The 19,246-nt window shown below is 40.6% G+C and overlaps 1 protein-coding gene across 1 annotated transcript; it reads left to right on the top strand.

Moving 5' to 3' along the window:
- Positions 1-1,652: 1,652 nt before the first annotated feature.
- ZC3HC1 (zinc finger C3HC-type containing 1) lies at positions 1,653-18,345 on the top strand. The gene is made up of 10 exons (XM_054564001.1): positions 1,653-1,853; positions 3,674-3,788; positions 6,515-6,665; positions 7,824-7,907; positions 11,298-11,425; positions 12,547-12,701; positions 13,962-14,205; positions 14,793-15,005; positions 15,344-15,550; positions 17,698-18,345. Exons 1-10 carry the CDS (start codon positions 1,708-1,710, stop codon positions 17,764-17,766), a joined length of 1,512 nt encoding a protein of 503 aa, XP_054419976.1. The 5' UTR covers positions 1,653-1,707; the 3' UTR covers positions 17,767-18,345.
- Positions 18,346-19,246: the final 901 nt, after the last annotated feature.

Raw genomic sequence — 19,246 nt, 5'->3', positions numbered from 1 at the left:
AATGAACATTGGGGTGCATAGGTTCTTTTGACTGGCGTTTCAGGATTCTTAGGGTATAATCCCAGCAGTGGAATTGCCAGGTCAAAAAGCAGTTCCATTTTTTGAGGAAATTCCATACTGTTTTCCACAGTAGCTGCACCAGTCTGCAATCCCACCAACAGTGCACTAGGGTTCCCTTTTCTCTCCATCCTTACCAGCACTTGTTGGTTGATTTGTTTGTGATGGATATTCTGACCAGTGTGAAATGGTATCTCATTGTGGTTTTAATTTGCATTTCTCTGATGGCTAGTGATATTGAGCATCCTTTCGCATGTCTCTACGCCCTCTGTATGTCCTCCTCAGAGAAGTGTCTTTTCAGATCTTTTGCCCACTTTTAAATTGGATTATTTATCTTACTGGTGTGGAGTCATGTGAGTTCTTTATAAGTTTTGGAGATCAAATCCTTGTCCAAGGTATCATTGGCAAATATGTTTTCCCATAAGGTTGGTTCACTTTTCGTTTTGCTGATTTATTCTTTAGCTATGTAGAAGCTTTTCAATTTGATGTAGTCCCATTTGTTTATTTTTTCTTTTATATCCCTTGCTCTAGGTGAAAATATTGCTGCATGGGACATCTGAAATTTTCCTGCCTATGTTCCCCTCTAGGATTTTTATAGTGAACAATCATTCTTTAATATTAACTAATTCTCAGTCCATATTCAAATTTTGCAAAGGAATGATGATAATGCTTGGCAGTAAACTTAAGCTGGCTGGCTAAGGAGAGAAGAAATAAGAAAGGTAGTAGAGTTAGTGACAATGGAAAGGTGGTTAGGGCAACAGGTTAAAAGTCCTGGTTGGTGGCAAGATAATTTAAGTTAGGAGCCCATAGGGAGAGCTGGAAAAGCCTCTGTGGTCCCACGTTCATCTGCCCACTGTTCAGTAACAACAGTCTTCTTTTTCAATTTATTATATAAGACAAACTCCTTCCAATACGAGGTGTTCTACGATTCTGGGAAGATCTCTTTCCCACAATCTCATCCATTTTTAGTTCCAGCACCTGACCCTCTCAGGAGACTCTGCAAACGAAACTAAGTGGGGTCTTCCTTTTAAACCCTTCTTCTTTGCAACACTTAAAATTTCAAAACTATTGGAAAACGTGTTTGATGTCTAAGTCCGCTAACAATTACGTCTCCTTTGTTCACTGCTGTCATTGCCAGCTCCTAGGGCAGCGTCAGGACACATTAAATAAATGTAATTGTTGGACAAAGGAGGAAGGGACTGTTCAATAATGCCAAACGCCAGACTTCTAAACCCACCGGTAACACGGTTTCTAAGGATTTTAAATAATTTACTCCCAAGTGACGATTGCGAATTCCTCACATGTAAAAAACATAATTTAGGAGGGCCATTTAAATTAATTACTTGAAAACTAAATTGGGCCCCTTCCTGCTTAATTTAGAGAGAGTTCTTTAAACCCCCGTCATTAGCCCCAAAATGCTCTTGCATAAAGAAAACGATTAAGATTTCAATTCTAAACACCAGAGTCCTCCTGTGGTGTTTTGCCTCGTTCTAATGGGGCCAAGAAAGGTTTGACCCCGCGGTCACACTCTATGTGACCGTCCCCTAGGCACGCGCGGTAGGATACCGTAAGAGGAGGATGTTAACCGCCCCAGAACGGAAGTCCCTCAGCCGTCAAAGCTGCGGGGAAGCGACTCGGCAACGGACCAAGATGGCGGCGCCCAGCGAGGGGCCAGCATTTGCTGCGGGGGTTGAAAAGAATTGGGGAGCAGTTGTTCGCTCCCCAGAAGAGACACCCAAGAAAATCCGGCAGCTGATAGATGAGGGGATCGCCCCGGAAGAGGGAGGCACTGAAGCGTGAGTTCGCGAGTCCACTCTGGTCTGGTGCCAGCTGATTGAAAAGGGTTTGGGGGACTCAGGCCTGGGGAGATCCCCTGGGTGGGCGACTCTGGCGGTGAGGATGGCTTCGTCCCGGGTTATGAAAGAGACTGAGGTTACTATGCTTAGTCTGCTTTAATCTCGAAATGTACTGGATTCGACACCAAGGGACGGAATTTCCCCATAAATCGGGTTTTGGGGGGAAGGAAAAAAGACCGCTATGAGTACCTGACTTCTCTTAGTTTGGATTCTTCACCTTTATTTGAGCTGTAGGTACCTTTGACAGTCTGGTAAAGCCTTTGAACCCCTTCTCAGAAAAGTACTTTTAAATGTATGAAGTAACTTACATAGGATTATAAAGGAAACCAATTACTTTGGAATGGAGCTGTCAAAGTAGTAAAAAAGGAATGATGCAGTAACATGTTCCATTAGTTAAATCATATCTAGCCATAGGTTTGTTACCTACCATAATTTTGAAGTAGTGATAAGCATAAACGGTATTTCAGAAAACGTGCAACAGCCATAATGTGGTGACAGAGTATCTGTGATTTCTGTTTGTTACAAATTCACAAGTATTGCTGCTTTTACTATGGTTTTATCTATGGCCTTTAATCCTAATTGAAGGAAATGTTAAATTTCAGTTAGAGGTTAGTAAAATAAATGTCATTTCTTTCCCCTTCCAAGTTTATGAATCCTCTGAACTTTTTCCAAGAACCACACCTCCCTGAGGCTCTCTGTGACTGAGCATTCTTACAATAAATTTTTTTCTTTTGAATGATAATAGTTGATGTTTTCCTGTTGTTATTAAAATGACTTTCGTTTTCAGCAGTTCCTCCCTTTACCCTTCCCCAGGTACTGTTGAAATACTGTTCACTGAAAATAAGAAAATTGTTTTTGTTGGTTTTTTTCCTTTTGAATTTTTTCATGAAATTGCCTAAAGGTCTTTACTTTCATTTGACTTTTGAAATTAGTACATTTTGGGGAGGAGTGAGTATCAAGGGTTGATCCAGGTAGGAATATCAAGATTTTTTTTTCTGCTGTTAAAAGAATTAAATTTCTAAGGTGGTTCAAATTGTGTGATGCACAGAAGCCCAGAGTCCTATTTTATGTTTACTTAAGTTACGCAAAATACTATTGGGAAACAGTGAGTGAGACGGAGGAAGAGTTTGCCAGTGTAGGATTAGTGGAGCACTGTGAGGTAGAAATTGCTTGAACTTAAGTATGGCCAAACCGTAAAGAGATTTGAATGTCAAGACTGAAGAATTTAGATTCTGTTTAGTAAGTACCATCGTCTAGGACCCCATTCAGATACCAAAATCCTCAGATGCCCAAGTCCTTTATGTAAAATGACATAGTGTTTGCATATAACCTATGCACATCCTCCCGTATACTTTAAATTATCTCCAGATTACTTATAATATTTAATACAGTGTAAATAGTTGTTATATTGAGTTTAGGAAGTGATGACAAGAAAAAAATGTACATGTTCCATATACACCCGACCATCAGAGGCGTAACTGCATGACTGACATAAGCAAAAACATAACTTTTTTTCCTGAATGTTTTCTATCTGCATTTGGTTGAATCTGCACGTGTGGGACCTGTGGATACAGAGGGCTGACTATATTGTGAAATCATTGAAAATGCTAAGCAGAGGAAAAACATGACTGAAATGGTTTTTAGAAAGGTTAAAATCCAGTGCGGTGTGATTGATGATATGAAGTACAGAGAAGCTAGATGCAAAATGTTTAAGCAAAGTGATGCCACGACTTACCAACAGTCCTGCCACTTTATTTTAGGAAGGAGACATCTGCCACATTCCAGTCAGTTAATGGATCACCCCAGCAAGAAGAACAACCTCCACTGGAATCTATAAGCAAAGAAGCCTTCTTTAGCAGAGTGGAAACATTTTCTATATCCTTTTTTTGGTTCATGTGAGTTGCACTTTCTGCCTACTGTGGGAATTGCTTCCCTGGGAATAACGCTACTTTGAAGTTTTGAGTTTAAGAATTAAATTTTATAGAAAATTTTTTAGAAAAAAATTTTATAGAAATATTAGCATCATAAAATGTTATCCCTCAGCCCTAACTGTATAGCTAGGTTGGTTGGGGCATCATCCTGTACACCAAAAGGTTTCGGGTTCAACCCCAGCCAGGACATATACAGGAGGCAGCCAATCGATGTTTCTCTCTCACTCTCTCTTCCCCCTTCTCTGAAATCAATAAACATACCCTTGAGTGAAGATTATAAAAAAATGTTATCCTTCAAAGGAATATTTTAGATTATCTAACCTTCTTTTACAGAAGAAAAAGCTAAGAACTGAGAGAAGGAAAATATCCTTCAAAGGAATATTTTAGATTATCTAACCTTCTTTTACAGAAGAAAAAGCTAAGAACTGAGAGAAGGAACAATAACGTGTTTTCACATATATCATCACATTTGACCTTCACCTTAAAACTAAGAAAATAAGTATTCTTAGTATACTCTTTTACAGAAGAGGAAGCAGTTCAGGTAGGCTATGTGATTTGCCAAAGGTCAACCTGCTCGCACAGGGCAGAGGCAGGATTATAGAGTAAGGCTCTTGACAAGCAAACCTAATATTTTTTTGTGACTACTGTGCTTTTTCTGTCTAGATTTTCTTCAGTATGTTGGTTATCTATTGTTGCAAAACAAATTACCCTAAAATTCAGTGGCTTAAAACAAGAAACGGTTATTATCTCAGTTTCTGGGGATCAGAAGTCGAGGCACAGCTTAGCCGAGTCCCCTGACTCAGGGTCTCTCGCAGATTGCTGGGGAGGTGTAGGCGGGGGCTCTAGCCCTCTCAGGGCTCTGCTGGGAAAGGGTCCACTTCAGATCCAACATGGTTGTTGACAGGACTCATTTCCTTTTGACTGTTGGATCGAAGGCTTCAGTTCTGTTCTGGCCGTTGACTAGAGACCTCCCTGTGTTCCTTCTACATGGGCCTTTCCATGGACAGTCCACAACATGGCAGCTGGCTTCCATCAGAGTGAGCAAGCAGGAGAGCAAGACAGAAGCTAGACTATTTGTAACTTAATCTCAGAAGTGATATCCCATCACTTTTGCTGTGTTCTACTCACTAGAATGGTTTTTTAAAAATTTAAAACAGTTATAGATTTACAGAAAAGTTGCACGGGTTACAAGGAACTTTCTTTCTGGGCTACTTGAAAGTAAGTTGCCAGAGTGATACTTCATTACCCCCAGATATTTCCTACAAACAAGGACTTTCTCTTTGTAATTACAATGCGACCATCAAAATCAAGGAATTCACATAATAAATTACTATCATCTAACGCTCTGACCCCAATTACTTCATCTATTGTCCCAATAATTTTTTAAAATTATTTTTACTGCTTTTAGAGTGAGAGAGAGAGAGAGACATTAATTTGTTGTCCCACTTATTTATGCATTCACTGGTTGCGTCTTGTATGTGCCCTGATGGGAGAACGAACCCACAACCTTGGTCTATCGGGATGATGCTCCAACTAGCTGAGCTACCTGGCTCGGCCTCAGTAATGTTCTTTATAGCAAAAGGATCCAGTTGAGAATCCTCAGTTTTTCCTTGAAATTCATGATCTTGATATTTTTGAAGATTACAGGCCAGTTTTGTAGAGTGTACCTCAGTTCACATTTGCCTGATATTTCCTTGTGATTAGGTTCAGGTAACGCAGGAGTGTCTCAGAATTGGTGGTGTGTTCTCCTTGCAGCCTGTCAGGTGGCACGTGATTTTGATTTATCCCTTTACTGGCAGTGATCACTTTGATACTTGATAAAAAGGAGTGTCTGTCAGTGTTCTCCATTGTAAAGTCACTTTTTCCTCTTTTGTAATTGAAGTGTTTTCTGGGGAGATGCTTTGAAATTGTGTTAATATCCTCATCAAACTTTTATAATTTCTTTATTTGTAGCACCATGGGCTCATGATTTCCTTTTTTGGTCAGTGGGCTGTAATACATTACTATCATTACATATTTGAATACTCCAGTTGTCCCTTGGACTAATTTCTGATTTTAATATAGTTTTTAGAACCAGTTTTCTTTTTATTCTATTTGTTCTCATTGGATATAAATTGGTCACTATAAATATATACAATTATAAATATATGTCATAATTATTTAACTTAAGCCAGCTAATTGATCCTATTGTAGATAATCCTAGCTCCTTAACATTTACATCTAAATTCTGTTTTCTGGCCTGAAATCCTTCTTTTGCTATACTGTTATGTTTTAATATTCTCGTATTTCTTATACAAATATAGAACTTTCCTACGTCTTCTTTCATGTTTTATCCTTTTTCCTCCCTGTGTTCTGTAAAATCGGAGTTCTTTGGGTAAAATATAAAAAGTTGAATGTTGAATATTAAAGATCAGTGAGTGTTTTAGAACGTTTTCCCAGGCACATACTTGTGGAAGTTAATTTTCCCTCCGCTTATTACTCAAATGATCTTCATCATTATGCGAAGTTATGTGCCTCTTCTTTAAAAATAGTTTTAACACTTTTTCCTATTGCTTCTCCCCTCATTTTAATGTGTTTATTTCTATATACATAAAGGATGAGCGATAGCTTTAATTTCTGACTTACTCATTTTAATGTACTTGCAGTGTTGTTTTTCCTTAACATGAGTACTCTTTGAAGTGGGCAGGTAAGCCCCCTGAGCTGTCCCCACTTGTCTGTGCAAAATATGGTTGGGTCACCGTTGAATGTGATATGCTCAAGTGCTCCAGCTGCCAGGCTTTTCTCTGTGCCAGTTTACAACCAGCTTTTGATTTTGACAGATGTAAGTATAAAATACAGATTATATTTTTCTCCATATTCAAAAATACACTCTACTAGTTTTTCTGAAAAAAACAGTCTCTCGTTTGATCAAAGAATGTGGACTACTATACAAGGGGGAACCAAAATACCCAGAATTTATTTTTAAAAAATTGTGTACTTATTCTTACATGTTTAAACTTCAGTCACCTTCAAACTTCTCTCCACTTGATGCAGTGCACCTATCAAGACATTTTTTCCACTGCTCAAAACAGTTTTTGAACTCAGCGCTTTTGATGCCTTTTAGTGCTTCTGCCATTTTTTGTTTCACCTCTTCCACATCAGCAAAAATGTTTTCCTTTGAGGACTTTTTTCATCCAGGGAAGCAAAAGAAGTCACCTGGGGCAATTGGGTAAATATAGAGGGTGGGGCCTGGGGGTCTTACAGTTTTTAGTTAAAAACTGCTAAACAGCACAGTGTGGGCAGGTACGCTTGTAAATCACCCTTCATGAAATGGGCAAACTTGCTGAGTCTTCAAAAAAATTCACTGAAGCCAAACACAGCCTCTCACCACAACGCCAGCTGGTACACTGATACAGATGGGTTCCTAGAACACTCATCTAGCAGGGGGAGCCTGTAGTACAAGGAGCCCACCCTCCAGAAGATAATTCTGGGTTTCCTGGGTCCCCCCTTGAATATAACAGGGGGAATTTGTGATTGCCTTCACTCTATGAGCTTCAGTAGTTAACTTTATTAAAAAACCAAACTACTTTAAAGTGAACTTCATTTTATTTATTCTGGGAAAAAAATTCCTACTGCTTCTCCCCTCATTTTAATGTGTTTATTTCTGTATACATAAAGGATGAGTGATAGCTTGGAAACTACTTTATGGTCCCAAACTTTTTGGCTAGGCAGAGCGACACAGGACTTCTGTGAAGGCTCATACTTTGTAATGTCCTGCCTTAAAAGATACATGATACCTTCTTTGTTGATTTTAAGGATCTTGATTTAGAACTTACTATGTAGAAAATATTAAGATGATGCAGTTGCTAATAATTTTGTATATTTTTACATTTTCTTAGTTATTTTTATGTTTAGTTGAGTCTATACTCCTGAGGTTTTTGGCCATTGGACTTTTAATCTGTCTAGTGTTTTTAAGTGTTGTTGCCTGTGTGGGTTTCAGATGAGGAGCGATGCGCCGAGCTGAGGAAGGCCCTGTGCACTGCCCATGAGAAGTTCTGTTTCTGGCCAGATAGCCCATCTCCAGGTACTTATTCCCATGGTCTCCCTTGACCGTCACTTCTTGGTTGTTGCATTTCTAATATTGTCCATTTATTTGTGAAAATTTAGTCTTTGACGTTCTTGGTCTGTCTTTATATTCATGCTTTTCAAAAAGAACTAACTTATATTCATTCATTTATTACATTACTGCTTAACTTAGTTAAGTGCATTTGGCATGCCAAAGGTTTAACCTTGCATATGTTGCCCCATTTAGTCATCACAGGGGCACTGGGACGTAAACGTTACCAACTCCGTTTTTTTAGGTGACGAAACTGAGAAACAGAAATCTTAAAACCAACCAGTGAGGAGCCATAGCTAGGGTTTTATCTGCTTTCAAACCCTCTGCTTTTCCTACGATAGCCAGCAGCCCTGTGTTCTGCCTTGGCTTCCTTCAGTGCGCTGACAGTAGTAACCATAGCAGTTAGCCAGGGATTGGTTGCTAAAAAAGACTCTCAGGCTCCCAAATAAGAATGATTACAAATCTACAGTTTATTACAGTACAACTGCATAGTCTAATAACAGCTTTGAAGTAAGGATACCATCACAGTCAAAGACTGCCCCGCCGTGGTCTGGATCAGCAGCCAGGTGCAAGGACCTGTTGTTCTCCCTGTACAGGGGCTGTGGCTGGATGCACTCTCTTGAATCAGGAACCACAGATGTGCACAAAGCACTGGAGGACAAGAGAGCCCAGATTTTTTTAACATGTATTTTGCTGGTCATGTAACCAGCCTTAGCTGTAGAGCCCTCTGGGGGGCCCACCAAGACCGGGTGCAAAACTCTTTGGATGTATGGTTACAGACCAACACTATGAATCCACTTATTTCATCCTTGATCAGAAATCAGTGCCATGTAGGTATTTTTTTAATTTCAGTAGGACAGCTCAGGCTCATACCAGGGTCACTGATACCCAGGAATATTCTATGAATGACCACTGAGAGGGAAAAATGGATTGCAGGTGACCATAGAGTGCCATCTACTGATAAATGAAGAAGGGATAGGAAAGGGATTATTAAGAACATTTTTAAAGTGAAAAATGACAACACTTTGTAAAGTATATGATTGTCTAACTACCATGCTGTACACCTGAAGCTAATAGAAAATAATATAAAATGTGAGCTGTAATTAAAAAATAAAATTTAAATTAGAAAAATGAAATTCTGAGATCCAAATTTTTTAGTTTTAAGTTATGGAGAAGACAGTCTTGGAAGATTCCTCTGACATTAATAGATAAGTGATACTCTACACGTGGGAAGTCCCTCAAGCTGTTCTGATGACCTCATGATGTGAGGAGGGTTAAGAGAAGGAAGTCACTGAAGCACATCACGTGGCTGGTGTTGGTTTCTTCTAGCCATTATGAAATATGGTGCATGAAAAGAATATTATTGGGTAAATTGTACATAAGTTTCCCAATTGATGTGACTTAGGGGAAATCTCTTGAATGATTAAAACTTCAAGTTCCTCACTGCAAAAAAAAAAAGTAAAGGTGACTGTGTAACAAGGATTTCCTGCTGTTGGCCTAGCTAAGTCTTAGTGTAGTACAACAAAACTCAGTCCTGTGAGGATATGAATTCATCTGGGACCAGTGTGCTCAGGTCAAGTTTTTAAGGATCTGCCTAGGGCTCTATCGGTGGTTCCCAACTCTCACTTTCTTGATCTTGTTCATAACTTCAGCTACTACCTACAGACCTCTAACTCCCACCCAGACCCCTCTTTTGAGTTTCACTTGTATTTTCAACTACTTTCTAAACATTTCTACTTAATGTTTTGTAGGTACCTAGAACTCAACATAAACAAAACTGAATTCTTCATCTGATAATACTTGCATCTCTTATATTTTCTCCATCATGGCAAATGATACTGACCTCCTCTTCTCCTATTGTCCTAGCCAGAAACCTGAAAGTTACCTTAAATGCCTTTCCCTGTCTCTTCCACCTGATCCTATCCATTCTCCATCCTAAATAGATCTCAAATACGACCTTCCAATTATACCGTTCCTGGGTTTGGTTCTTTGACAGTCAAGAGACCTTTGCGTGGAGAAAGGAATACCCACAAATATTTATACTTTAATGCTTAAATTTATTAAGCATATCTAATAAATATAATTTTGAAGGTATATATTTTTCCAACATTTATCAATAATTACAAACTAAATTAAATTCCTTTAAAACTTTAAAACCACAATTAATTAGGACTGATTGTTTTGAACATTATAAAAAATAGATATCCATATATAATAATTATAAAATGTATAATGAAATTGATGTTAAAACATTTGTGTGATGGGTTTAATTTCTTCTCTTTTACCTTCATAAGTTTTTATTAATATTTTCTTAGGTTTGTAGTAATCAGACCAAACCCAAAATTAGAAGAGGATAATAAGAAAGATGTTGGGACCTGGTTTCTTCTCCCAAGTTATGTCAAACCAGAGCCACTGGTTGTTAGAACATGTTTCCTTTTTATTTTTAAACTTCACTTAGTTTCCTAAAGTCCATACCTTTCCCATTGATTTTAGTTAGTTTAGGTTTTTTGTTTTTTTTTTTAATCTTCACTTGAGGCTATGTTTGTTGATTTTTGTGGTGGAGGAGAGAGAAAGAAACATCAATCAGTTGCCTCCCATACACACCCCAACAGGGAATTGAACCTGCAGTCTTTTGGTGTATGGGAGAATGCTCCAACCAACTGAGCCACCCGACCAGGGTGAGAAACTTTGCTTTGTTATTCTACTTATTTATGCATTCATTGGTTGATCCTTGTATGTGGCCTGACCAGGGATCTAACCTGTAACCTTGGCATATAGCAGGACGATGCTCCAACCAACTGAGCTACCTGGCCAGGGCCAGGAATTACTACTTTAAATCACTTCAATGTCTGCTAAGTTTATTTCTTTGCATACAGAGATCCCTTGTAGTTGCCTCTCCAAACTAATGCATGATATCTATAACATCACTTTCTCCTTTAAAAAAATCAGTGATTTCTCATCACATGCATTAATAAAGTCATGGCCTGGCCGTTCTCTACACTAACTTTATTTCCAGTTACTCTCCCCACAGGCATACTGTGTTCCACCCCTGTGAAACTACTTAAAATTCCTCAAATGTGCCATTCTTGGACCTTTGCTTTAACACTGTTGGTGTTTCAAATTCAGCTTAGACCTGACTGCTTCTGAGAAACCTTTCCTTAGACTCCACTTTTTCAAGATAATCACAAACGTATTATAACAGCCCCATCCAAAAAAAATCAATAATTGTTAATATCATCAAATATCTTATAAATTTTACATATCCCCATTACTGTATACCTTTTTTTTTGTTTTGTTTTTTTGTTGTTGTTTTTACAATTTGTACCAATATAATCCTTCAGTTTACTTTATCCACAGATCGATTTGGGATGTTACCATTGAATGAGCCTGCTGTTCTTATTAGTGAATTCCTAGATCGTTTTCAAAGCCTTTGTCACTTGGACCTCCAGCTTCCTTCCCTGAGGCCAGAGGACTTGAAAACCATGGTGAGTTTTCCTTGGCTAGCCTTCAGTGGCCTGCAGTTGTCACCAGCATTTGTGCATGAAACATTCCTTTTAATGAAAGAGGGTGCAGATTGACATAAAGAGAACCGTTCGTCTGTCTTTCAACTGACCTTTTTCAATTTCCACTAGAAAGGTGACTATTTGGGATTTAAGTAAATGGGTTCCATTTAAATTTTTAGACACAATTCTTTAGGTGGCATAAATTCAATTTTCCCTTGATTTGTTACTTAAACTGTTTAATAGAAGATACTGAAATGTTACTTCATATGGTTTATTGAATACCATTTCCCAAAGAAAGTGCTAGAGGGAAAGTTATAAACTCCTTTCTCTTTTGTGAATAGAGATTTTGAAATGTTCTGGCCCATCTGTAATGTTTACTGTCCCATTTCATCATCTGGTGGGTATGTTGAAGACAAGCTTTACTGCAGGAAATAGAAGCTATTGTTTTGCTTCTTCAGGTTTTTGTTTGTTTGTTTTTCTCACCCTGTCATAGTTCTGTAAAGACTGTGGCAACCTCTGTTGTTCTGTCAAAAAGTAAATTCAGTGTCAGGCCAAGATATAAATAGTATCCTTTTTTCATTATTTCGGTTTAAGGTTTATAGGTTTTAGAGAAAATCTTCAGTTGGTAAATTGAAAACAAATTGGTGCTAAGAAAAGATTTGGTCACTCCAGGAAAACTGCCAGCTTTCTCAGTTGGCAGATCCAGTGCAATTCAGAAAGCTTCTGTGTGATACCTTAGTCCTGTCCTAGTAGGACATCTTCTCTAATGCAGACAACTGTCTTCACATGTTTGTCATTTCTGTCATGATTTTTGCCTTGTATCATTTACAATTCAGGGGTGTCCAAGCTGTGGCCTCAGGCCACATGCAGCCCAGGATGGCTGTGAATGTAGCCCAACACAAAATTGTAAATTTACTTAAAACTTTAAGAGGTTTTTTTGTGATTACATGTCACCATGTATTTAATGTGTGGCCCAAGGCAACTCTTCTTCCAGTGTGGCACAGAGACACCAAAAGGTTGGACACCACTGATTGTATCAGTATGTATAATTTTCTTTTCATGGTCGTTGAAACATTAAACTTTTTACCTTGGTTCCTTTGTAGTGCATTACAGAAGACAAGATTAGTCTTCTCCTGCACCTGCTTGAAGATGAACTTGATCACCGAACTGATGAGAGAAAAACTGCCACCAAATTAGGCTCAGACATCCAAGTCCATGTCACTGCCTGTATTCTCTCTGTGTGTGGCTGGGCGTGTAGGTCAGTCAGCAAATTTGGCTGGGGGCATGAGCTGTGACAACATTATACACCCGTATATAACAGTCACTAATAGTATTTGGAGATTACATGGTGTTTCCTGTAAGAAAAACAGAGCCCTGGGCAAGTAGCTCATTTGCTTAAAGCGTTGTCCCCCACATGCCAAGGTTATGGGTTCGATCCCCAGTCAGGGCACATACAAGAACCAACCAATGAATGCATAAATAAGTAAAACAGCAAATCAGTGTTTCCCTGTCTCCCTCCCTCCCTGTCTCTCCCCCTCCCTCCCTGTCTCTCCCCCTCCCTCCCTCCCACTCTTTCCTCTCTCTATATAAATCAATTAATTTAATAATAATAATAATGGAAGAAGAAAAAACGGAGATAGAAACTGAAGGGATGGGGGCATGAGGGGACAGTAAGAATCAGTAACAAAACCAGAATTAGAACTCAGAAATTTCTGAACATATCTGAAATTTGTTTGTTTCACTGTCACGTCTCAGCTGGGAATTTGTGTTCCTATAAAAAGTGTACCTCCTTTCTACTTTCAGAAAGGAAGAAAAACGAGTTCAATTGGTTAAAAACTACCAAAGAGCCCCAGCTGGTGTGGCTCAGTGGATTGAGTGCCGGCCTGTGAACCAAAGGGTTGCTGGCTCGATTCCCAACCGAGCACATGCCTGGGTTGTGGGCCAGGTCCCCAGGAGGGGGCGTGCGCAAGGCAACCACACATTGACATTTCTCCCCCCCCACCTTCCCCTCTCTAAAAATAAATAAATAAAATCTTTAAAAAAAAGAAAGAAAGAAAGAAGCCTACGAAAGAAACACCAGCTGGAGTATTCTAGGTCCCCATGTTGGTGTTTCCATTCCTGCTGCACCATTTGGTATAGGCACCCTCTGAGGTAGACAACTGTCAGAACTAATCTTGATTTTTCTTTAATATACTTTCTTTGATAGATGAAGGAGCAATTTTAATTTAAAAGGAAAACATAAGAGGGACAGGGAAATTTATAAAACATAACTTTTAAAGTAGTTTTGCCATAGAAGAGCACGCCAAGACCCCTAGATATTTCTATAGGAAATAAATGAGAGATGATGAAGTTGGGGTCCTGAGAGCAGGGGACTGGAACCCTAAGAGGTCGCAGATCCCAGTCCCTGGACTGTTCCAGAGGTTGGTTTGATGAGATAAAGCATACTCACAAATCGTACTTCATCCGTTGGAAATGTTACCCTCTGAGAAACCTCACTCTCTTTTCTGTTCCTACCTAGTTCTTCCCTGGAGCCCATGCAGCTCTCCCTGATAACGTGTTCACACTGCATGAGGAAGGTGGGGCTCTGGGGCTTCCAGCAGATTGAGTCATCCATGAACGACCTGGACTCATCCTTTGTCCTGACTGGCTCCCCCATCCCAGGCCCTGAGGGGCGCCCAGAGCGCTTTCTCCTAGTGCCTGAGTCTCCGCGGAGGATGATGACTCGGAGCCAGGACGCCACGTTTTCCCCAGGCTCGGAGCAGGTACAGACTTAATTTGCTTGTGTGGTGTGGGCTTTTTATTTCATTTATTTATTTTAATCCTCACCCAAGGATATGTTTACTGATTTTAGAGACAGAGGAAGGTGAGGGGGTGGGAAGAGAGAGAGAAATTGCTGTGAGAGAGAAACATCAGTTGGTTGCCTTCCTACACGCCCCCAACCAGGATTGAACCCGTAACCTTGGTGTGTGCCCTGAATGGAAATGAAACCCACAACCTTTCGGTGTACAGGTCGATGCTCCCACCAGGAGCCACCCGACCAGGGCTGGAGTGGACTTTTTAAAAACAGCAGTCTTGCCAGAGGTGTTGTTAGTAGAATACTTGGGAATTAACTTAGGAATCACTTCTAACCACATTGGTTTTATTCAGCAGTTGCAATGGAACTGCTAAATTCATTATTTTGTGTAGAAATCTAATATTCTTTGAAGAGTTTAGTTATGCAGACAGTTCAGAAACTAAATTCTTACAATTTAAACTATAAAATAATAACTTTTACTTGCTTCTAGAAGTGTCTCTCCTGACCATAGTCATGAATAGCATTGGTGTATTTCCATTATCACCTCCCCCCCAGGCTGAAAGGAGCCCGGGTCCCATCTTCTCCCGAACTCGGAGCTGGGACTCTTCCAGTCCTGTTGACCGTCCTGAGCCAGAGGCCGCTAGCCCCACCACTAGAACCCGCCCAGTGACCCGAAGCATGGGAACAGGAGACAGCTCTGGCCTGGAAGTGCCATCCAGTCCTCTCCGGAGAGCCAAACGAGCTCGCCTCTGCTCTTCCAGCAGCTCGGTGAGTCCCCTATGGTGCAGACATCACCACTGAGCACAGGGAGCGTGTCCCACCCTCACCACGCAGCGTGGAAGAGCAGGTGTGTACCCACCCTGGGCCGGTAGCTACAGTAGACCGTGTGAATAAGTGTAAAGATGGGACAATGATGTGGTCCAAAAGGGGAAAATGGTAAGGGTTTTGCCGTTTGTTTCTTTGGGATGGATTCCGGAGAGGTAATAAATATGTCAGGTGTAGGACAGCAGTGCGACAGGGGACAGACCTGACAACTAATGGCGGTGCCTCTGAATTTACACGGCATCTGCCCTTCATTAGCACTGTTTCTCTTCCTCCTCCCTCAGGACACGTCTTCACGAAGCTTCTTTGATCCCACTTCTCAGCATAGAGACTGGTGCCCTTGGGTGAATATCACGCTTGGCAAGAAAACCAGGGAGAACGGTGGCACTGAAGCAGATGCCAGCCGTCTGGCAGAACCAGGCTGGAAGGCGGTGCTGAACATCCTCTTGGCCCACAAACAGTCTAGCCAGCCAGCTGAAACAGACTCCGTGGTGAGATGAACTGTTTGTCCCGGTGGTGCGAGGCACTGGCCGTTCAGGAGATGAGGCGCAGGGCCCAGCCCTATAATTAGCACCCGCCTGCCCTCAGCTTTCATAAATCGAGTTAGGCTCAGCCTGCTTTCATCCTAGAGTACAGGCATGGAACTGGTTTGCTCTTTCTGCAGTTGAGCATATGGCATTCCATCAGATTCTGAGAAAGTCTTTGTCTTCTCCATTAAATGTCTCAAGGAGAAAAGGAGGAGGAAAACAGAATTAGATGAAGAGGCAGCTGCTGCAGCCTCATGTTGCAGAACAGCTGCTTTTCCCATCAGTTGCTGTCACTTGCACTTGGGGCCCGGCCAGTTAGTTGAGCTGTCCCGGAGCACTGTGCCCTGACGCTGGGACTGCGGTTTCATTCCTCACGGTGGGCGGGTTGCTGCGCTCTGTGACACGGCCCCAGACGGTGCACCAAGCCTCGGCTAGCCGGCACAGCAGTGACCCCTGGGCCCAAAGGTGGGGGGGTGCCAGTCCATCGTGACGGCTGAGAAAACAATTTGGGTTTGCTCTGCGTAAAGGCTGGAAGGAATAGGAGGTGAGCGTTAAGGAACCATAAAAACAGCATTCTCTTTCCTTTGCTGGCTCATTCCCTAAGTTGCTTTGTAGCCTGCCTGGGATAAATATAATAATTTCTGACCTCTCTTCCTTCCAAAGACAAAGTAAAATAATACTCAGCAGCAGATGTTTACAGGGTCACAGGGTTCCACTGGAAGGAACTCTAGTGATGCTAAAAGCCCAAGAATGTACATTTATACCCTCAGTAAATATACAAATGAGGGTTTTCCAAGGTTTTCACAGGGAAAAATCTGCATCTTTCCAGTTTAAAAACTTGAAAATACATAAAGCCATCTGAAGACAAATGTTTGACTTACCTCTCAGATTGGAGAGATTAAATCTATCTCTGTACATAAATTCTCTGCCTAAAGCCTCATGAAATAGTGTACTGACAGTTTTTATTAACTTCTCTCTCTCAGTGTCACACCAACAAGAAATCCCACCAGACTTTTTTTTTTCTTTTTTTTTTTTTCTTTTTTTTTGAGTGGGAAAGCTTGGCCTCATATTTGGCCCTCGGTCCCAGGACTTTTGAAATCCTTTTTGGCAGCTTGTCCTTTAACCTTCCCACAGCTGCTATGACTGGGAAGTACAAAGCTTAATGAGGCTGTGGTAAGGCATGTCAGAAAACAGTTCACACTAGTTTTCAACTTAAGTTTGTTTCAGCTTTGTCACTTTATTAACTAAATTCCCCTCGGCCTCTAGTAAAAGCTCACACTTTTCCCTCTAGGGACTGTGTTTTATTGAGACACTCATCCACACAGGATAAAAAAAGCAATGAAAATGTCATGTCAGAGGGCGGAGGTAATTTTATGCATTATCTTGCGAGATATTGTTTGTGCTGTCACGGAGACCCTGTGCTCTTTTTTGTGACTCTCAAAGGCAGCAAACCAAGTGTTCCAAATCACCGAGAACTTTTCAATATTTTAGTGAATTGTTTTGTCTCCCCGTGACACCGTTTCTCAGAATATCAGATTACTTCATAGGCATGATCCAGTGGCAGTGAGAGTCTTCCTATTATTAGCTCTGCTGGCTAAAACATGAAGCTGAGAAGGCCAAGGTCATAGTTTAAGCTCTTAAGGGTCATTTAACTTTGTTTTATTCCTTGGCATTGAGTTATACTATTAACCCCAGCTAGGCCTCACGTAAATGTGAACCCTTCTTCACAAGAAATAATGAACGAGGGCCACTGCAGCATCACGGAAGAGAAACCAGTGCAAAGTGTGTGCTGCACTCTGGTGGGTCAGAAATGTCATCCTCAATTACAAGGATTAGGACAAATACAGATACTTGGAGGAAGGCATGAGCTGTATTTTAGAGGCTTAGGGTGTGTTAGCAAGTCTTAACAGTAGAACACAAGCTTCTTGATTTTTAGTAGGGCTTCAGGTGTATACTCTGCATAGCACTATATAAAGCTGACTTGTTTTACTTAATCCTAGACATTTCTACATCATTGTGGGAGAAATTTACAGACCAGACCTTAAAGCCATTATGTATACTTCATCTCTATGAAAGAACTTCATTCTAATGATGAACTTTTCTACCTATAGAGTCTCTCTGAGAAATCAAGGAAGGTATTCCGAATATTCCGGCAGTGGGAATCTTTGTGCTCATCCTGAAGATATTCCAGCCCTTCCTGGAGAGAAGTGGAATGAGTGACTTTGAAAAATAAAGTCTGACTTTCCTTTTGATCAGCTGATGCTGTTTTTCTCCATTCTGGTTTAATCCATAGGAGCTCCTGCCCTTTCAAAGGCAGCGAGTGTCACCTTCTGCATCTGACTGAGGGGAAACCTGTCTCCACACAAGGATGTGGACCTGGTGAGGCACAGCCGCCTGGTTCTGTTAAAGGAGCATGAGTTGTGAAAATAGATGGAAGACCAAGGACTTGAGCACTTTTAAGATTTTTTTTTTTTTTTACTCCTCATGTGTGGACATTTTTTTCATTGCTTTTAGAGAGAGAGACAGGGAAAGAGAGAGAGACATCAATGTGAGAGACATCAGTTGGTTGCCTCCCACACACACCTGGACTGTGATCGAATGTGCAACCTAGGTATGTACCCTGACCGGGAATTGAACCCTCAACCTTTCAGTTATGGGATGATGCTTCAATCAGCTGAGCCACACAAACCAAGGCTTGAGCACTTTTAGTGTCTTTAGTGTAGAGTAGTGCTTTAAGGACTCTCATAGCCCCAAAATATGCCAGTATGTATTAATAAAGTTTTTGTTGAAATTCTTACTGCTGGAGAACTGTTTTCCTCCCTGCCTTCTGGGCTAATGTAAAAGAAGCAGAGACTGAAAAAACATCAGGGGAGTAGTAAAAAAAAGTCAAAATTTTAGTTTTCAGATTGGCTGCGAAGCCTACAATTTATTTATGATTCTAGTCAAAGAAGGGATTTCTAAACCAGAGCTGAGATGATGTTTATTATGTCCCCAGGAAGATCTCCTGGTGTGTTGTTGAGTAGTAAGCCGATCATTTTCTCTCTTCACTTTGACAATAGAATAAGACTATAACAAGGGGAGGGAGGCCCTTCAGAAGAGAGCCCGCTCCCCCTGCTTTCTAAGGCACGGCTCCCCCAAGTGGGCCTCCCATGGCTTTCGCTGCTGGCGAGGAGCCCCAGTCGCTATGGTGAAGATTGACGTGCCCCATCCGAATGAGAGTGCCCGCTGGTAAAGTGACCATGGAGACTAGAAAGTAGTCACTCCCTGAAATGTCTCGTTTTTTCCTAGTAACTATGATTGGTTGGTTGTATAACTCACTCCATTTATACTGAAGTATTTTAAAGAAAATAATAGATATAATATTCCACTCTAGCTAAGCTTTATATTGCTAAAAGATAAGAGTATTTTTCCACATACTAGACTCAACAAAAATTAATAATCCCTTAATATCATCCAGTACCCAATCCATCCTCAAAATTCCTAATTGTTCCCAAAATGTTCCTTACATTTGATTTGTCCAAATGAGGATCCAGTTCAAGATCATGTTTTGCATAAATCTCTTTAAAGAGATTTTTTCCATGTGTATCAGATTTTAAATCTGTCATTTCTAATTTGGATTTTTCAAAAGGTAAATAGTATTGCCCTTTCTCCTCTATTCAG

The sequence above is a fragment of the Pteronotus mesoamericanus genome, unplaced genomic scaffold, assembly GCF_021234165.1.
Source record: "Pteronotus mesoamericanus isolate MK-2021 breed Mesoamerican mustached bat unplaced genomic scaffold, CSHL_Meso_final scaffold_85, whole genome shotgun sequence".
Taxonomy (NCBI): domain Eukaryota; kingdom Metazoa; phylum Chordata; class Mammalia; order Chiroptera; family Mormoopidae; genus Pteronotus; species Pteronotus mesoamericanus.
Note: the sequence above shows the minus strand (reverse complement) of the source record. Positions and strands in the feature narration are given on the sequence as shown.

Bases quoted from the DNA above. Each gene is read 5' to 3' on its own strand.
- ZC3HC1 (XM_054564001.1), top strand. From the start codon at position 1,708: ATGGCGGCGCCCAGCGAGGGGCCAGCATTTGCTGCGGGGGTTGAAAAG. The intron at 3,789-6,514 runs ATATCCTTTTTT...TAACATGAGTAC, and splicing joins GCAGAGTGGAAACATTTTCT to TCTTTGAAGTGGGCAGGTAA. The intron at 15,551-17,697 runs GTGAGATGAACT...TTCTACCTATAG, and splicing joins CAGCTGAAACAGACTCCGTG to AGTCTCTCTGAGAAATCAAG.